The following is a 20,234-nucleotide window of genomic DNA, read 5'->3' as shown; positions in this document are numbered from 1 at the left end:
ATGGAGGCCAGAACCCGGTAAATTTCACAAGGCGTTCAGTTACTCTTTCTTCTTGTCAGGTTCGCAGGACTGTGGCTCAAATTTAGCTCCTGCCTATCTCCCTCCCCCGCTTACCAGAGGATGAGCTGTGGCATTCTAAAGCCTTCCACAAGTTCCTTTGTTTCCTTCACCTCCTCAAAGGAAGGACACTTACTCCCCCAGCAAACAGCAGGCTCTTCCAGGCTGAGTTCTTTGTTCAGAAGACAATCCCCCCCGGCCCCTGACACTGTTGCTCTGACTCTAGTTTGCCACAGCATCGCCCTCTCTGTCCCCACCTCCACATCCCTGAGGGCCATCTGAGGACGGCTGGGAAGAGGGTGAGCCCTGGGGCTGTGTTTCCCACTTCAGCCCCTCCCCCACACGGACCAAGCAAATCACAAGCCTGTGTTCAAATCACAGACTCAAAGGAGTACCTCTAAACTGGACGGAACTCCAGAATCTGCCTTGTCCCGCTCTTTTTTTTTTTTTTCCCCGAGTGGGGGAAACAGAAGCCCAGAGAGGTTAAGCGGCTTGCTGTGGATCACAGAGGGAGTGAGTTGGAGATCCAGAACCAGACCCGTGGTCTCTTGAGTCTGTCCAGTGCTCTTCCCCCACCACTCTGCCCCTGGGGTGCGCACCTTCTCAGTATGGTGTACGCATCAAGCATATACCCAGGGGTCGGGAAAGCTTTGTTTCATACATATATGATCTCGATTGGGCCAGATGTGCTTTGCATTCAAATGTTTCTCAATCGCACAGGAACTAATTGAGAACTTCCTGCGAGCCTCACACTGAGCGAGGTGCTTCTGCGTGGGTCTGAATTTTTGTGGATGCGCTTTGGGTAGGAGCATCATTGGCTAAATCCAGTGCTGTTTTTGATTGATAGACAAAAGAGTTTTGCAAACTGTAGAGATCTGTAGGCTTCATACTATATATTTTTGTACAGCTTCATGGTTTGGTTACAAAACATTAACTTTGTTCTGCCTACAGAATCATGACCAGGTTGTCGCCTCCTGTCTGTGAGGCATAATCCTCTGAACCGAGTGCAGGGAGGGGAAGATTAAACATATGGCCATAAACATCACCTTGGGGCATTGGGTCCAACAGAATATCAGCAGTTTTCCTTTGCCTGCAGTGCCTCAAACATGAAGGGTAGAAAGTGCCCCCAAAGAATTTCCCTTCAGTCTCTGTTAAGGCAGAGCCTGCCGCCCGTTGAACTACAGGTTTGGTTAAGAGAAGCGGAAGGCTGGTTGGAGCAGCATGTCCCTCCCATCGTGGGCGTCCGTGGGAAGATGCCTGGGCTACTGGATGTGACAGGTGGGCTGGCCATTTAGCAGATGCTGCCTAATGAAGGCAGTGACCCGGGGGACAGCAGAACACAGAGCTGAGCTCAGCAGAGCTCAGCAGACATCTCCCTAGGGGCCAGCGGAGGGGTCTTCCTCTTCCTCGGAGGCCCAGCCGTAACTCCAGCAAGAGATCGTGAGCCACAAATGGCTGGTGGGCCTTCAGGCTTGCGACTGGAAGGCCTGGAGGAGCCCTCATTGTGTGTTGGTCTGTCCCATCTCATGCATTTGACCAGTTCCTGCAGAGCACCTCCCCTCTGCCAGGCACCATTCTAGGTATCAGGGATGCAGGGAGGAGCGAAATCAGACAAGCCTTTCCCTTTTAGAACTTCCAGTCTAGTGACGGGTGAAAGCTTGTTAATTTTTGGACTTTCGAGAAAGAAGGTTCCACGCAATGAGATTTCCCCCCATCACACGCAGTCTTTCCTGTTATTTTTATCCCCTGCTTCAGTGTCAGCCTTTTGCTCACATCTTTTCCTTTCCCTACAGAGAAGCAGCATCCCGAGGCTGTAGTGGGTGTGGAGGGCGGGAGCCTGTCCTAGGCAGAGCCCTGGGTAAGCAGACGGTCCCCCTTCCCTCCCTCTTAGGTGCCCCAGAAACATCCTGGTACCCCTTTTCCTCCACTCCCAGGTGCCCAGGGTCCCTTTTACAATAAAGCAAGGCAGCCTGCATCCTCCCATCCGTCTCCTTAAGTGTGCCGTGTCCTCCTTGGTTCCCCAGCCTCTGAGTCCCAGGTGTCTGCAAAGCTCCAGGAGGAAAGCCACCTCACTGGGTCACACTGATCAAGAAAGGATTAACAAGTATTCAATCAACTCTCCCAGGAAGGCTGGACTCTTAAAAGAGGAGATGTATTAGCCAAATAAACCTCTAAGTGATGCAACTTCAAGCACAGAGTTGTGGGGTGAGGATGGAGAGCAGCCTAGTGAGATTTGGGGGCAGGGCATCCCTCGTCCCCATCCTGCACCTGTGGTTTCAGTTTGCTCCACTTCTCAGGCTCACACACTGGGCTCACTGCCCTGTCACGGGCTGTGTGTGCATCTGCGTGTGCATGTATGGACACGTCTTCTTACTAGGTCACTGTTTAACTCACGGGCATCTGTGTAACTGATCTTGGCCCACCGGTCCTTTTGAGGAACGTCAGTATTGGAAGTGCCCCAGGTGGTGCTCTGCTCACATGTCCCCATCATCCAACCCCAGGCGGAGTCACCCTTGTCTTCTCCCACCACTCCACTCACCCCGAGCGGAAGAGACACACTACGGCACATGTACTATCCCAGAGCTGCAATTTGGGGAAAAAAAAAAATAGGAATTCATTTTCTTGACACTTTCACCAGTTACAAATGGTAACAACTGCCTGTGGGACTCTGGAGAAATTATGAAGTTAATTAGCAGAAGCACTCTGTATTTAAAATATATGGCATATTTAAATAACTATTAAGTTGAACCTACTTTGCAGAGTGGAGAAGCCATCTGGTCCAAAAATCTGAGGAGTTGAATTTTGCTGCATATATTAAGGGACATGTCTAAAAGCTCCTGGAAATGGCAATTTTGTGTCACTTTTGTTTCCTTGGATATGAAAACCGAGGCAGGTGGTCACTTGGCGGTGGTCGCAGCGTAGGCTGCTCTAACCGATGTGCCTCTGTCTCCCAGAGCGAAGGTTTCATCGCCCCTTCTGTCCAGAGGGTGTGTTTAGAACATGAAAGAATTATGACCGTGATCGTTCCTTAGAAGTCTCATATTTCACACTTGATCCCAATGACTCATGACTCTTTGGGCTTGAAAATGAAAGGCATGCATCCCCTGCCACATGCTGCAGAGACGAGGAGGACAGAGCCTGGAAACCCAGTCTCGTCACCTGACAACTAAGTCTTAGTGTGTCTTTCTTTGGACACATCCCACCCTCTTGGCCTGTTTTCTCGTAGGTTTAACGAAGTGGGAGGGAAGGGCTGGGCTGTGCATCAGTCAGGGTCTAACAAGGAGAATAGGAACCTCTTCAAGTATCTCAACAGTGGGAATTTAATGCAGGATATTTGCACAGTAACGGAACAGCTGAAACAGACAGGGCCAGGGGAGGTAGCTCTGAGATTAGCCCCAGCAGGAAGTGTCTTCTCCCTCGAGGCTGGAGGGAGAAGGGGAAGAGGTGGTGTCACCCCAGCCCAGGGGCCAGGGCCACTCTGTGGAAGCTGGAACATGGGGGCCTCCAGGATGAGAGCTGGGGCCTTGGAGGGGACGCCACTTGAAGCAAAGAACAAGGGAGGAAATGCTCTGGCATCTCCCCCCATCTTGGGTCAGTGCCTCCTCTTGCCCTCAGCCCGGAAAGAAGCCAGCTGACGTGGAGCCTGCAGGGGTCAGCGGGGAAGGCTGAGGGATGGTTAGGCTGGGAGCAGCCCGGGCCAAGCTGCTGTTGGAGTCCCGTAACTCTGACCTTCAGTGAGAGCGTGAAGTTCAATGTGTCTTCAACAGTGTGCCGATGGGAAAACCAGGCCAGTAAGGCTGCACTGGGCTTGAATGAGACCCCCTCACCCCAGTCCCATCATCAGGAGCAAACGTTCCCAAGATGCACCTGCTGTGTTCTGCACTGGACTTGCCTTAATGGGGGGAGGACAAGGCAAGACTTTAGGGAAGGAGTTTGCAGGGGCGGCAGGGGTGGGGGGAGCGGGGGAAAGGATGAGAAAGAGGAGACAGAAAAAGGTTCCTACCTGTGGGTGGAGAACTGATCCCAAAGGCGAAGAGGCCAAAGAGCTTCATCCATGACCAGGGATGGTCACTATCTGTGCACAAGGATGCTTCCCATCATAAAATAATTCACAACAGGACAGTGTCCAGTGCAGGTGTTTTTTAGAATGTTTAATGGATTTTCACACAAAACACCTTTTTCAAAGAGTATCTTCAATCATTACCTGTCAGACCGGATTGGCTGGACATCCCTTCCCCTAAGGTGTTCTCCTCCCAAAGAGGGGAAGTGATGTTAGCTTTGTCCTCAGCTCGAGATGAACAGCTCACCACGCGTCAGCCCCAGTGGAGTCTGAGGGGTTAATAGGCCCCTATCTCTGAGCGTCAGACTCTCGCTGTAAAGTGAGGGGCTGGGTGTGTTTCAGGGCCTCCCAACTCTGCCCTCTGGGATCCGCCCCAGCCCCTGGCAGACAGGGGCAGGAAATGGCCCTTCAACCAGGCCGGGAAGAGGGCACAGGAGGCGTAAATGGGACACTTACATGGCCGCGTCCCAGGAGGTCGGGACTGACAGCGTGGTTGTGACTCAGGGGTGGGCTAAGTGACCACAAGCCCTTTGTAATAACTCGAGGTCTTGCGTTTCCTGACCAGGAAACAGGGAGTACTTAGAGCTCTGCCACGGTGCCTGCAAATCCATTGGCTTTTCAGCCACCTGCTGCCCTCACGCCTCACCTGCTCTCCCCTCTCAACACGAGGCCTTCAGACCCACTGGCTTCCTCGAAGGGCCTACCTCCCTTCTTGTCCCTTCTGCATTATGAAGCCCAAGAACCAAGGAGGCAGGGAAAGGGGGTACAGAGAAGCTCAGTTTGAGAGTGGAGGGGATGCATTCAGGGAGGGGAAGCTGGTGCCTGGGGGGATGAGCTGGGACATTCATGCATTAGTCATTTCTGTCCTGACTCATGTACAGAGATGAGCAACAGCAGGTGACAAATGAGACGTCCTAGAGCCGAGAAGAGGGAGAGAATGGAAAGACCTTGCCCTGGGGAAGAGGAGAGGTCGGGCCTGAGGCAGACCACAGAGGCGGGGATACGTGTGCAGTGCTGGGGGCTGGCGTGGGCTGGCGAGGACCGGCCTGTCTGTTGGGCTGGGCTGGGCCTTTCATGTAGAGGATACCTTGGTGCTGGCCTGAGGGGCTTGAAAGCCAAGATGACCTCATCCTGTGGCCCAGAAAGAGATGGCATGGTGCCACGCCCCTGCCCGGCCACCAGCCCACAGCAGACACTGGAAACCAATCCCCGCGTTCTTTCCCCCTGAACACAGAGGAGAACTCCGGCTCTCCTAAGGCAGCACCACTGATCCACCGGAGTTGATCCGTGATAGAAAGCCTGGTGACCGTCTGGCTACAGATAAGAAGTCACGGATGGTTTTTGTGAAACACTTTAGACATGTAACCATGAGTGTGGATTGGAATCAAGGAGGGGGTGCTGGAGAAAGAGATCAGCGGGGAAATGACTGTAGTGAGAATTCAGGCTGAGGGGCATCTGTCTCTTCTGCCCATTCCTACACTGGATTTGGTGGACCAGGCTTTTTTTTTTGTTCCTATTTTTAAACCTAGGCTCTTTTACTGGATAAGTCTCCTCCCCTCCCACCCTCATCCTGGGGCACATAGGCAGCGACCTCTCCCTTCTTGTCTATCAAACTGAGCTTCTCAGTAAGAGCCCATGCTACGTGAGAGGCACACTCTTATTTCCTTTTTGGACCAAGCACTTTTCTTTCTTGCATTTTTTTAAAAGTATATTTATTTACTTTAAATGGAGGTTCTGGGGATTGAACCCAGGACCTCGTGCATGCTAAGCCTGCACTCTACCACTGAGCTCTACCCTCTCCCTCGAGTGTTTTTCAAGCCATAAAAGCATTCTGGCAAAAGTACTGATGTAGGAGTCTCCGTCAAGTTCATTGGAACTAGAAAACCGAAATTCTTTCACCACACTTTCCATTCTCCCAGGGGCCCTTCGTAAGCCAGGGAAGGGGAAATTTTGTTTTTAATCCAAAAGGATGGGACCACTTCTCGGTTGACCCCTGTTAGAGAGGGATGAACTGGAGCAGTCAGAAGTCATTAGCATTGCCCCAGTGAGCTGCTGTTCAATTTAGAAGCATTGACTGAGCCCAGGGAGACGTTACCACCAGAGGTCAATGACTTGCATCGACTCTTTTTCCTGCAGCTGAAAGCGAGGGCCCCTCCACTGTCACAGGAGCCCAGCGTGGTGGCCAATTGCATCTACAAATTCCAAACTTTTGTTCCAGGGGTCCCCTTGGCCATCACAGTGCTGCTGATGACAAGATACTCTTAAGAGGCTTTAAACCCTTGTTACAATCTGTATGTACATTAGGGCTGGGGAGGCCAGAAGTGTGAAATTAAGGTGTCATCAGGGCTGCCCTTCCACTGAAGCCTCCAGGGGAGAATCTTTCCTTGCTTCTTCCAGCTGCTGGTGGCCCTGGTGTTCCTTGACTTGGAGCTGCCTCACTGTGACCTCTGTATCCATCTTCACGTGGCTTACAAGGACAGTTGTGATAGGCGTTAGGGCCCACGGGATAATCCAGGATGATTTCATCTTGAGAGTCTTAATTACATCACTAAAGGTCCATTTTCCAAAGAAGGTCAGGATTCTCAGGTTCTGATTGTTGGGACATTCAACCCACTGCAGACCCCCTGGAACATCCCCAAGCAACATGCTTCCAGCCCTTTGCCAGAGCCCGCCCTCCTCAGCTGGTCAAGCCTGGTGTTCTGATTTACCCATACTGCCCAAACTGCCAATAGTACCGATAGCATTATCGATCCCTTTTCTATGACATTGTCCTACATGTTTCCTATGGATGAATCCACGTGACAACAACCCCTCAGGGCTGCGACCATAATTACCACCTCCACTTTATGGCTGAGGACACTGAGGCACGAAGTAGTTCAGGAACTTGCCTAAGTTCTCACAGCCAGTAGAGTCGAACCTGGGATACAAACCAGGCAGTCTGCACCAGAATCTCTGCTCTTAATTAACCATACATAATAATGCTTCTGAAATTATGGAGGGTTCAGAAGGTAGAGGAGACAGATGGCACCAGGGCCCTGCGTCCCACTTCCCAGGGAGGCTGGGCACAGGGTAGACCAAGATGCAGTGTGGGCTCTCCTGGCTCTCCTTGGAAGCCCACAGTGCATGGAGGTCAGGGGATCCCCAGCGGTTGGTGCCTGAAGGATGGGGAGCAATCTTACTCAGCAGTGAGTGGCTAATACAGCGCCGATTTATAATGTGTTAATTTCTGTTATACAGCACAGTGATTCAGTTCGTTCTATCTATCTATCTATCTATCTATCTATCTATCTATCTATCTATCTATTCCATCTATCTATCTTCTATATTCCTTTTCATATTCTTTTTCAATATAGGCTATTACAAGATATTGACTATTGTTCCCTGTGCTACATAGAAGGACCTTGTTGTTTTTTTATGTCTTTTGAGCTTTGGTCTTCTCATCCTAGTCTGGTCCTGCCTTATGATATGCTCCTGTTTCCCCAAGGAGGGAGTACCTTTCCAGCGGAACGGGGATATATCCTGTCTGGGAGCCGGGCATGTCAGTCTGTCCTGCTGCCGTAGCTTTCCAGACACCATGCCTGGCACAGGCAGGCATGACAGCCAGCAGACCTCATCTGCTGAGTCAGGGTGTCAGGGGGCTCCCCTGAAGCCCTGAGACCCGTTCTCCTGCCTCATCCCTCGGCTTCCCGACTAGGTAGATGCCCTGCCGCCCCCATGGGAAGGGCAGACTCAAAGTTGGTGGCACTCACTTCCAAGATGGGCCCCCATCCTTCATCAATTCTAAGGCACACTTTGCCCTCACATTTCAACATTCCTGAAATTGGGCTGTGTCCTCCAATTAATGACAACTTATAATTAGCAGCATTTTTCCTTTTTTAGTAATATTTAAAGTAATGTTGTTAATTAACCAACAATGGCCTAGATTTGAAGAACTACAGTGATGCCAATGTTTACTATTTTTTTAATCCCTCAGTATAAAACCGGTATCTCTCTGCCTTCACTTCTGAGGCTGGTATCAGATGTCTTCCGTGTGCTCATGTCATTTCTTCAAGCAGGAGGCATCCGGGATCTGACAGCCCTCGATTTGTTACCATGGTGTTTACCTTTCATTCCTCCTTCCTAAATCTTAACAAATGTTTTATGGATTCTCAGGAAGTTAGGAAGAAGAGGCTCATATTTTAAGATTTGTGGGCTCACCTAAGTGTTCGTTTTTTTGAGTTTGATGTTAATAGACCAAGCACCCTGTGACAGAGAAATGAGTTTGATTGAACTTCATTAAATTTTCTATAAAAGGAGTCTATTTTACTTAGATATGAGATCAGGCTTACATCCCATTTTCTTACATTTAATACGGCCCGATCCAGAAGGAAGGGGGGTGGGGAATGTGGATACCCAGGAAGAAAAGGAAGTGAGTTTGGTGAGCCCATGGCATTGTCTCTGACACATGGACATGCAAACATACATACAGAAGTTGAAGTAGCTCTTTCCTTAATATCTTCATGATAAAATCCAAACCACACAGGATCATAGGCGGGATCATGGACAGAAGTGAAAGGTCAAACAACATGCGTGCTATTTTTTCCATCTTGTTCCTGACTCACTGTGACACTCTGAGCCTGACTGCTCGTCGGGCTTTGGGATGTCGCTCCATGGATGTTCCAGAGGCCAGCTGGGTTCCCCACGTGAGCCTTTGGACCCTCCCACCGTTTAACATGTTCCTTCCAGTTAGCACCATCCCCTCTTCCCGGGCCTATCAACTCTCCTCCTCTCCCTCCTCAAACCAGCAAGTCCCAAGTCCTATTGAAACTTGTGAATTTTTACAGCTCCCTCAGTAGGGAGAGGGGCGGGATGGTGTCAGATCCCCTTCAGATCCTAGATGCAAGGTGTTCTTTTAATTTTCTCTCGAGCCCAGTTAGTGGAAAAAAATCCCAACAAAACCAATGAAGAAAACCCAACATAACAATTTTGACCTGAATGTGCTAAAAGAGCATTTTTTCTACCTCTGTGGCCAAGGATATGGTTTATTCTACTAAACATAGAAAGACATCATCCAATAGCCGTTCCCCTGGATGTCTTGGCTGGATGTGGGGATGGGGGCAAGGGCAGTCCTGCCACATGACTCAGTGGGTTACACTTCAATTTTCTATTGAAGGACAAATGTTCTCAGATTAGGCCAAAAAGCAGCATCAACTGTTTTATGTTTGAACCTGACCAAGGAGAAACTTTTCAACATACAGCTCCATTGGTTTTTATGTACAGTCTTGCTGGAAGGCAAAAGGTAGACCAGATGACCACTTAAAAGTATCTATGACTGATTCCAGGACAGCCTGAGGTGTGGAACAGTGAATCAGAGGACGTGTCAGTTCAATTAGACAGCCTTTTTGATGAGCTTTTATCCACATAGTATGCAAGTTTGGCTGACCTCTTCGCTGGAGGGACTGGGTATTTGAAGGCTGAGCTCAGCCATCCTGCATGTTCAGCACTGTATGCATCACCAGGGGCTTCCTGAATCCCCCTTCCTTTCCTTTTATTGACAGCATGAAGTCCACATGGTTTTGTGACTGGTGGCGGGCGTATCTGGCAAGTGGGTTAAAGCTCACGCTGGCGCTTCAAGTTTGGGACCTCCCGGGGACCCCACCACTCACGAGCTTGTACTGGAGCACTGCCCCCTAGTGTTGTAATGATTTATGTACCTCCCAGGGCTGTAAGGATACCTCCCAGTATTGTAATGATCCCAGTAGCCCCGTGGCCCTGATCAAGTCACTCCATTTCCTGAGCCTCAGTTTCCTTATATGAAAACCAGGATGATGGCCCTTCACCACAGTGCTGATGAGAAGGGCTGGATGCAACACTGCCACCTATTCGGGTTTAATACCCCCGATTTTTTTTTTTAAGTCAAATAATGTCTTCCTTCTTAGGCCTGCAGCAGTCAGCAAGTTAAAGGATTCTTCCAGCCAAAGGGGTTTTCAGAGATGGACAGAGGGAGGCTGTCTCCTTCCTCCTTTTCCCTTCCTTCTTTTAAACTATTTTGTCCTAGTGGTCACAGCAGTTAATACCTAATGCAGAACCGTGGAAAATTCAGAAATGTGTGAAGAAGCTGATGACAAGCTTCAGCCATAATCCCACCATCCAGAGACATGAGCTTTCTCTTTATCTGAAGGGACCAGGTTGGGTGTGGTCCCGTCCCTCATTCAACAGTCTCCATTTACTCTGCAGAGTTAACAGCAGCCAGGCCTTGAGCAGCTCCTCCCTCACTTTTGGGAGTTCCATTTCGGGATTGGTGAGTTTGGGCTCTGACTTCAAGTCTAGTGCTGTGCTGTCCTAGTCTGGAGCTGACCCCGGGGGCCGGGGGCATGGACCTTTAGAGGCTGGTACCACCCAGGGGGAGGCTGTGCCTGTGGCAGCTGTGGGAGCTGCGGGGAGAGGACCGCTTGCAGCATCTTTCCACTTTGGGCTCAGGATGCCGAGGGGTGCAGGCTGTCTGTTCTGTCTGCACACTTCCCACTGAAGTGGCAGCAGACAGGCGCACCTGCCTCTCTTGTGTGCGCACGGGGCTTCAACAGCTTTTAACAGAAAGTCAGACAACTCAGGAATCTGCTACTCCTAGACCTTCTGTTCCTTTTATATCTACAAGGAACAGCCCGTAGAAATGTGATTTCATGCTCCAGTGGTTACATATACCTGGTCTTCAGTGGGACAGGGAAGAAAGTGACCTGTGACAGGGAGCGTCTTTCATGATTTGTGACCTCCGGCTGCTCTCCTAAGAGGGCGAATCCCAAGCCGAGTCTTGGATGAGTAGGGTCAAGAGTGTGAGGGTACAAACTGGAGATGGAGAGGAAGCAGAAGGTCCTGGGGACGGAGGCAGGGGAGGGGCTGCTGGAAGGAAGAGGTGAGAGGTGGAAAGAGGGGCGGGGCTGAACTCTGCGGAACCACGGGGGTTGTGGAGCATGGTATGTGGTGTCTATTACCTTCTCTGTCTCCCCACAATGGGTGTTACATTGTGGAGTTGGATTTGCTCGGAGTTGCAATCAATTCCTGGACTTCTCCCTCAAAATAGTCAAGAAGAATGGCTGCCAGAGCAGACTCATTCGGGTTACATAACAAAAGGACATGCTATTTTGGAGAAGGCGATTTAGGCACCAGGGTCCCTGCCACGCCCTCGCCATTATCACTCAGCGCCTTACTCTGAAAAGGGCTGCTCAGGGATCTGTCTCCCCACGCTGTTCCCTGAGCTCCCGGGGGGGACTTACTCACCTCTGGGCCACCAGGGCTGGATAGTGCTGCTTTGCTGACCCATCCTAACTCACCCTTAGTTTTGAGTTTTAGTTCAACGTCTACCTGGCATCGGGCCCTATGGCAACTCGGGGAAGAGAGAAAATGGCAAAGACACAGGCCTGCCTGCTAGGAGCTCATGGTAATAGATTGGCTCCAGGGAGACATCAACATGGACAAAGGCACGAGGTGGGGACCAGCCTGGTGCCTGAGTCCTGGGAATAGCTCCTCCCACCACTGCCCCGTGTGCACCAAAGATACGCAGGGAGGGTGGGGGTGGGGTCTGGGAGGCCCACGGGGCTTTGCACACCAGCTTAGGGGGCGTTGTCTTGAAGGGTTCAGTCCTTAAGTGAAACGAGTGGCCAAAAGGCAGGGTCCCCAGTCCCCTGGCTGGTGATGGGCAGGTTTGCATTTCCAACATGGCGTTCGAGTTCGGTTTGAAAGAGCAAATTTAGAGTTAAAATTTTATATTTGATAAATATCAAAAGGATGGCTATCACTTTGGTAATACAATCTAAATTTGACTAGATTTTGGCTAGAGGAGCAGAAATTAGAAAAAAACGGTGAAGGAACACCATCCCAGGCGACAGGGAGCCATGGATGGGGGGAGGGGATGCAGGGCAGTGACAGGCTGGGCCCGGTTTGCGTTTTTAGAACAGCGACTCTGGCTACTGATTGGACAGTGAGGAGGTGGGGGAGTGGAGTGTATGAGAGAAGAAAGGCCAGGCAGAGACCATGAAAGGGATGGGGAGAGGCTGGTTTGACTCAGGGCGTCGTGCTCTGGGTGAGAGGGATTAAGACCAGAGAACTTGGTGACAGAGTAGGTGCACAAGGGAGAAGTCAAGGCTGCCTTCTGGGACGCTTGATAGGTGGCCAGCTGGGTGGGGGGAAGGGAGGAGGCGCTGGCTGGAGGAGAGAGGCTCTGGTGTAGGTTTGGCCAGAGTGATGGTCTGTTCTGGGAGGTCATTTTTAAGGTGGCCGTGGGGCATTGGGGTCGGCAAAGGCCCTTGAGTGCCTGTGACTTGCCACAGTCTAATGAGCAGCCAGCCAGAGTGTTTTTTTTTTTTTTTAAAGCACCATTAGGTGCTGATTTATTTTAAGGACTGCTGGGAAATTCTTAAAAAGAGTCATGGTGGTGCAGACAACAACACCCTGATATTTGTCGTGTTTGTGTTTTCCAGTTTCCACCCGGATGTTTGAAATCCTGTAGATGTGGTCAGCGACCCTGGGCGTGGAGCCGAGAGTGCAGGCTGAGCGCTGAGAAGAAGCAGCCTGGGACAAGGCTGATCCAGCCTCCTGGTAAATAGTCTGTAGCTTTTGGTGGTGATGGGGGTGGTGAGACACATTTTTTGGCTGGGTCCATTCTCACCAGGATGAGCTTCTAGACACTCAGGTCATTGCCATGAACTCCCCCCATCCTGCTGACTCCAGAGCTACCGTGGAATCTGAAGGACCTTAAAGGTCACTAGTCTGACCTCCAGCAGGACAGAAGCCCCTCTGCAGCATCCTGTGGTCACTCTGACTCCAAGGAGAGAGCTCACCACCTAACAAGGCAGCCTGTCCCATCTTCTCATCACTGAGCAGCTCCTGCTGGTGGAAGGTTCACCCTCATACCTGCAGCTAGAATCCGCCTGCCTGAGGCACTTGGTCCCGTGGTTCTGGCCCCTGAGGTTCTAAGGAATCAGCCTGATCCCTCCTCCACATGGCAACCCAACAGATATTTGCGGGCAGTTGGAGTGGAGGAGTGCAGGATAGGGGGCCAGAGACAAGCCTGGTTGAAATCCTGACTCCACTATTCCCTGTGTGATCTGGGGCAAGTTAGTTAACCTCTCTGATTCAGTTTATCGGTAAAGCTGGGACAATAATTTCTGCCTCACAGAGTGGTCCTGGGAGTGAAACTAAATCACAAATAGAAGTTGCCTGGTGCTGTTCCCTCACCAATTCTCTGACACTACCCTGAGTTACAGAGCACATAAGTGCAAAGACAAGGTTATGGACAAGACTCCTTCCACTTCAGAGGCCAGCTGCTGGCGTGGTCCCCTCACCACCTGCACTTCTGACTGACTTAACTATAAATTTGATGGTTCCCACAACCTCCCTCTCAGTTTCTATAATTCCCTGGAATAACTCACCGAACTCACTAAAAGTGCTGTAACAGCAATTACAGTTTTATTATAAAAGATCCAACTCAGGAATAGTCAAAAGAAAGAGGGGCAGGGTCTAGGGGTTGAGGGCAGGGTGCAGAGCTTCCACGCCCCCTCCTGGTGGGATCCGTCACTGCCCAGCGCTGCAGTGTGCTCATGAACCAAGAAGCTCCCCCAGGCCTCGGTGTCCAGCATTCTTTAATGGGGTTGTGTGTGTTATTACTGGCGTAAGTGATTAAATCATTTGCTACCTGACTGAATGCAGGCTGCAGCCCCCCTCCCCTCCCTCCCTCGGCAGTTGGGGTGGGCTGAAGTTCTAACCCTCTAATCATGTGCTCAGTCTTTCTTGGTGGCCAGTCTATTCCTTGAAATATCTAAGTGCCCACTGCTAGTTACCTCATTTGCATAAAAACTCAGGTTTGGGGAAAGCGGCTCATTATGACTAACAAAAGACATTCCTCAGGTCTTCTGGACATTTTAGAAATCTCATGGTGTTTTGAAGCTCTGTGCCAGGAACCCGGGCCAGAGGCCCCATGTATTCTTTCTCTTTTTCTTTTGTTTAATTGATGTATAGTTGATTTACAATGTTGTGTTAGTTTCTGGTGTACCGCGTAGTGATTCACATATATAGACACATATGTCTTCTTCTATCTCTGTATGACGTCACGCCTGACCCCACAAGTGCCGATCTCCTGTGATCTTTGCACTGTTTCCCTCCCTTTTCTGGGATCTCCAGGTTGCTGTGTTCCCACTATCTGGTCAGAGAACAAGGCATTCTCGTCGGTCTTTTTCTGGATTTTCTTTTTGTTAATATAGCTCAAGATTGAATTAGTTTGGGGACTAAAACATATAATTACAGTTATTTAGTGTGCACCTGTTTACAATTGAATCATAAGCCTCTCATTACTTGAGTTTCTAACGCTACGATGAGTCTAGCCCCTAAATGGCACATAATGAGAGCCAGTGCTAATAGCGCTTGCCTCACACCAGGCACTGTGTGAAGTACTTCACGTACATTAACTCACCTAATCCTCACAACAACCTAAAGAGGAGCTAAATAGTTGCAATGGCCATTTAATATATGGGGAAGGTCAGGCACAGAGAGGTTAGGTAACTTGCCCAAGATCACACAGCTCTTAAGGGGCACAGCTGAGATTTGAGGTCTAGTTCCAGAGGCCATGCTTTTAACCACTAAGCTGTACTGCACACAACTTTGATCACCTCCCAACATTTTGGGAAGGGAAGGAAGGGGCACAAAAGGATGCCTCTGGTTCACAAAGCCAAAGAGTTTGCCCAGGCCCTGGCTGTCATGGTGAGGGAGTCAGGGTCTTCATGTCCTACCTCACCCCATCAGAGCATCTCTGGAGCAGCCCTATGGGCCTGGGCTGTAAGAAGTGAAGGCAGGCCTGGGGGCTCCTGTCCATCAAGCCCAGAACTTCTTCATTCCTCATGCTATGTAGGGGAGAGCTACTTCAGAGCCTTCGCAGATCTGTTCCTGGGAAATGCAGCTACTCCAAAGGGAAAGGAGAGGACTGGCTTCTTCCTGCCTGGATGAATAGGATTTAGGCCAGGAAGATTCAGCACCAGGCGGAGCTAGTCCCAGAGAAGCTGACAGCTCAGTTGGTTCTGAAGCTGGTGGGACTTGGTGTTGGAAGGAATGCAGGGATCTCCCCACTCACATCCAGTTTACCCATCGGGGGGTGGCTTCTTGCTATTTTTAAAGTAACATCGAAGAATTGGGGCTGTCAAGGTGCCAAAGAGAATTAAAAGGGTTGAGTACAGTGGAGTGATGTCTCTGGAAGAATTCTGGTCTGCAGCGCTGTCTGCCCAGAAGGATCTGGGTGGTGACCCGATGTCTGCATGGCTCCGATGCATTCCCACTGTGTTTGACCTCGCCGGCTCTTCTTACCGCCCAAGTACTGGAGATGAGGCTGGGTGGGAGCATGCTGAGGGTGAAGTATTCCCATGAGTATCCCATGCACGTGGGATTGACTTGCAACCACAAGGCAATGTCAGGAGGTCATGTGTGTTCTTTGCATGTTTCTCTTTTGGCATTTGGCTTGAGGGAGAGGCACTGGGGAAATGTAGAAAGAGGGTGTCTTGTTCCAGGAAACCTGGATCCTCTGTTCTTCTGCCTTCTCTACATAAATCTGTCTCTCTCCACACCGTGTCAGAGCTGGAAGAGGCCCCAGAAGTCCACTGTGTTCACTCTCCCTTGTAGAGATGGACAAAATGAGACCCAAGTGGGCAATTAGTTGCCCAAGTCCATGCAGCTACAGAATTCAGAACTGGGGCAACACTGCAAGCTCTGACTTCTAGTCCAGACATCCCTGATGGACTCAAGCACTTTTTCTCCACTTAAATGAAGAATCGGGCTTTCAGTGTCACTAAGTCTAACCTCAACCATTCTAGCAACCTGCCAAATGGGTTTCCAAATACTTCTTTGGTGAATGTTTATTTGGTTTGTTTGCTTTTGGCCACTACTCCCAGACGACTCCTTCCTCCATCCTCCAGCTCATGGACATGGCTGGTAAGGGTGGTGCTAACTGGGGGAGATTTGGTAAGCGTTTTTATAAGGGATGAGTAATTAGTGGCAGAATGAAGGTCAGAGGTCGTGGTTTTTTAAACTTGTAAAAGTGTTGGTGGGGGGGGGAGGTTGTGGTGGCATTTGAATACAGATCCACCAGTAATTCTTTTCAAGAGGCCAAAGTAAAGTTGGAGAAAGGCACTGCACAAAACGTTTCCTGCCTTTTAGAATTTCCTCTTTCTTTTTTCCGTTTTCTCCTGTGGATTTCCCACCAAATGTTTTTAGGAGACTTCTTCGAGGTTTTACATTTTAGATCAAGTACGAATTCCCAGTGAATAGCTATACACTGCGTGGATAAGCTTCACAGAAATGGCCCCAAAGGCCTGCAGGTCGCGCTCGCACTGGGGGACCGGTCTACATGAACCGGACTGTGGCCAGGAAAGCCGGGCGGTAGGGCAGGGAAGGGCGGTGGTCCCCCAGCCGGGGCCCTATTTTCACTTAGTCGGACGGTGCTTTAGCGCCCCCTATAGGCCGGCAGTTGCCGGAGCCCTGCCCTCCAACCCGAGGCCCCGCTCACACCCTCCTGGAAGTAGCCGCAAGCCAGGGCGACTCCCCTCGAATCCAGGTCCTGTTTTAGGAGACGTGTACCCCGACTGGGAGCCCCTTCCTCCCTTCCCCGCAGGGTTCCAGGAGTGGACTGTACACCCAGCAGGACAATGAGTGAAGAGACTGTCCCCGAGGCTGCCTCCCCGCCGCCCCCACAGGGGCAGCAGTACTTCGACCGCTTCTCCGAGGACGACCCTGAGTACCTGCGCCTTCGCAGCCGAGCCGCGGACCTGCGGCAGGACTTCAACCTGATGGAGCAGAAGAAGCGCGTCACCATGATCCTGCAGAGCCCGGTGGGTGGGGTCTGCCGCGGGCGGGGCGGGGGAGGAGGAAGGAGGCCGAGGATGGGGGGAGTGGGAGTGGGAGTGGGAGGGGAGGGGGGGTGGGGTGGGGGGAACGCTGATTCACCCAGCGAACCTGAAAGATAAATAACTCCTCTTCCGCTCTCTCGGGGTCGGAGCAATTTTAAGCTCTCTGAGCACCGCGCTCTGGCAGCGTGGGTGTTTGAGTCTCTCCCTGGTCGCTGGCGGATGGCAAAACCTGGTTTCTGTGCAGTGGTTTGGCTCGGTGGTAGGAGGAGGTCGGTCTGAGAGACAGGAGCCCCATCTCGGTTTCTTGTGCCCTTTCTGAGCCTCAGTTTTCGGTCCTCCTTTCCCTCCTCACCAAAAACTAACAGAGACCTAAGAGACATTTGTGTAAACCGGGGGCCAGCGGGGGGCGCCACGTAAGCGGCTTGGGGCCCTTTTCTGAACACCACAAAGAACTGTGTCCCCAGCCCCCATGTAGGTGGGCTGCATGTGACCCTGGTTGAGAGCACACACGGAGCGCTCAGACCTCACAGGACAGCGCTAAGGGGAATGGGCCCGAGGTCTTGATGACAGGTGACACTGTGTCAGGAGAAATATGACAGGTGCTAAAAGCATTAGAATGACAGAAACCCTGAGTGTGACTAGAAGGGATGGCAGGTGTGATAGGAGAAGTGACAGAGTCAGTACCAGCCGAGGTTTGGGAGGCCCCCAAGGACGAGACTCTTCTCAGGCAGGAGATGGGACAGGAGGAGCTCATGATGCTTCTGTCCTTTTGTAGATCCCCCAACACCTGGGTTTCCTCCTGAGTGTCCCCGGCTGCCACCTGGTGGGCAGGCACGCCCTATTTGTGGCCTGACGGTCTGAAAAGCCGGGCTTAGGGTAGCGGGATATCAGAGTGGAGGCGGCCTCTGAGATGATCAAATCTTTTTGTGTATGAGGAAACTGAGGCCCAGAAGAGCCATAAGCCTGGCTAGTGGACAGGCAAGGTGGCACACCTTGTCATCCAGTTCTGCTTTTTAAAGTGTCTTTTAATTGCTAAAGTGAAGTCCTGCCATGTCTGATAGGGGGAGGGGTCTAGGTATCACTAAGACACAAGAAGGCCCTGGAATCTGGAGTATTGCCCACAGGACAAAGGGAAAAGGATAGGTTCCCAGCATCTCCTTGTTGCTGCCCACCACCCCAACAGCAGTTTGTTGAGGCTCCTGAGGTCCCAGTGGGACAGCCCAGTGCCCTCTGGGGCCCAGAGATTCCCACGTGTGGCCCTGGCCTAGCTGACCCAGGGGCGATGGGTGGGCACTTGGAAGAGCGGCCCTTGGTTTCCTTCACTGGACGCAGTGGGAGGACCAGCGCCTCGGGGTGGGGGGGGGCTGCTTCAGTCTTTCAGGGAGGAGCTGGAAGGCCTCATCCAGGAGCAGATGAAGAAGGGGAACAACTCCTCCAACATCTGGGCCCTGCGGCAGATCGCGGACTTCATGGCCAGCACCTCCCACGCAGTCTTCCCAACAGCTTCCATGAGTATGTGGGATCTGGGGATCTGCCAGGAGCAGAGGTGGAGGGAGTTGAGGGGGTGGGAAGGAGCACTAAGAAGCAGCTCGGTTGCCAGGCTACGGAGTGGTGCAGCTGCATTAGGGGACCTGGGGGAGCTAGGCAGCTCTCTGAGGGGTACCTGGCTCTGCTTCTGATGCTACTATGATTTAAAGGCCCAATGGAGAATTATCCCTGATGCCCGGGAATAGGGCGGGGGTGGTGATGACTTAAGGGAGAAAGGAAAACAAAAATCACTGTACTTAAAAAACCAAGAAATTGCTGTTATCAATATTTTGGTGTATATCCTTCCAGCCCTTTTCTCTTAACATATACAGGCTATGCAAAAAAAATGGAACCACATTATACATACAAATTTAATAGGCTTAGGATATATTGACTAATTTTTCACAGAATAAAATATGGTTCTATAACAATTTTTGGTGGATCTATTCTGCACATGACTGAATAGGCCATAGTTTATTTAATCAGTTTCCCGTTTTGGACTTTTAGGTTGTTTCCAACTTTTTGCTATGATGGAAAACAATGCAATAAACATCCTTGTAAATAAATCTGATTATATCCATGACTATTCCCTTAAGATAAATTACTAAAAGCAGAATTGCCAGACTAAATTATAGGCATATTTAGAGACTCCAAATTACTCTGGAGAAAGATGGAATCAATTTACATTCTTACCAGAAAGGCAAGAGTGCCTGTTTCCTCCACCCTGATCTGTAGTATGTGTTACCATTTAATGTATATTTATTTAATTACTAATTACTAATGAGATTGACCATATTTTCATATACATATTGGGCATGATTTTCTTTTTTCATAAATTGCCTATCACATCTTTGCCAGTTTCCCTACTTCGATATTCTTTTCGTACTGATTTAAAAATCATTGTAAAGTAAGGCTATTTCCCTACTCCCCTGTCAAATATATTGCAGATTTTTTTCCCAGTGTCTCCTTTGCCTTTTAATTTTGTTCATGATAATTTTGTATTGTAGAATTCTTTAATTTCCATGTAGTTGAATCCACTATTATTTTCCTTTGTGTGTTCTGCTTTTGACTACATGCATAGAAACACCTTTCCCATGTTTTATCATACAGCAAAATACCCTTAATTATCATTTGCCAGTTTTTCTCAACCATCGTACAAGTTGATTCTTTAAAATAACTTTAGAAGTATTTTGTCAAGTCTCTCCATCTACCTCAAAAGATTTCTTTTGGGATTCTGATTGGGATTACATTAAATGAATATATTAATTTGGTGGAGAATTTATTAATGTACAATTTATATTAAGTATATGCTGCATGGAGGAAAGGAAATTTATATATTTTGTTCACTATTGGAATAGTGTCCTGGACTTAGAAAAGTAGCTGACACATAACAGGTGCTTTAAAAAATTTGCATGAATGAATTTTAAATCTTTTCAGAAATGACATGTATCTTCTGTGTATTTAAGTCTTCTTTAATATCCATTAGAAAAGTTAGTGGTTATTTATACAGTCCCTACTAATTTCTTATTAAGTTTATCCTGTTAAATTTTATGTAACTTTGTCAATGTTTTTTTCTTTTTCTTTTTCTTTTGCAATTAAATCATCCTATTTTTCTTTTTTTTTTTTTCTTTTTCTTTTTTTCCTTGAAGTATAGTCAGTTTACAATGTCTTGTCACCTTCTGGTGTACAGCACAACGCTTCAGTCATACATGAACATATATATATTTGTT

General features: G+C 49.7%; 1 protein-coding gene across 1 annotated transcript in view; it reads left to right on the top strand.

Moving 5' to 3' along the window:
• Nucleotides 1–20,234, top strand: part of ADD2 (adducin 2) — a 95,949-nt gene that overhangs the window by 35,593 nt on the left and 40,122 nt on the right. The window contains 3 exon segments of the mRNA XM_032497765.1: nucleotides 12,571–12,688; nucleotides 16,743–16,959; nucleotides 18,351–18,489. Coding sequence (XP_032353656.1) covers nucleotides 16,777–16,959; nucleotides 18,351–18,489 — 322 coding nt within the window. The 5' untranslated portion in view covers nucleotides 12,571–12,688; nucleotides 16,743–16,776.

Source organism: Camelus ferus, chromosome 15, assembly GCF_009834535.1.
Source record: "Camelus ferus isolate YT-003-E chromosome 15, BCGSAC_Cfer_1.0, whole genome shotgun sequence".
In the NCBI taxonomy this organism is placed as follows: Eukaryota; Metazoa; Chordata; class Mammalia; order Artiodactyla; family Camelidae; genus Camelus; species Camelus ferus.
This window is presented reverse-complemented; position numbering and strand designations above follow the sequence as displayed.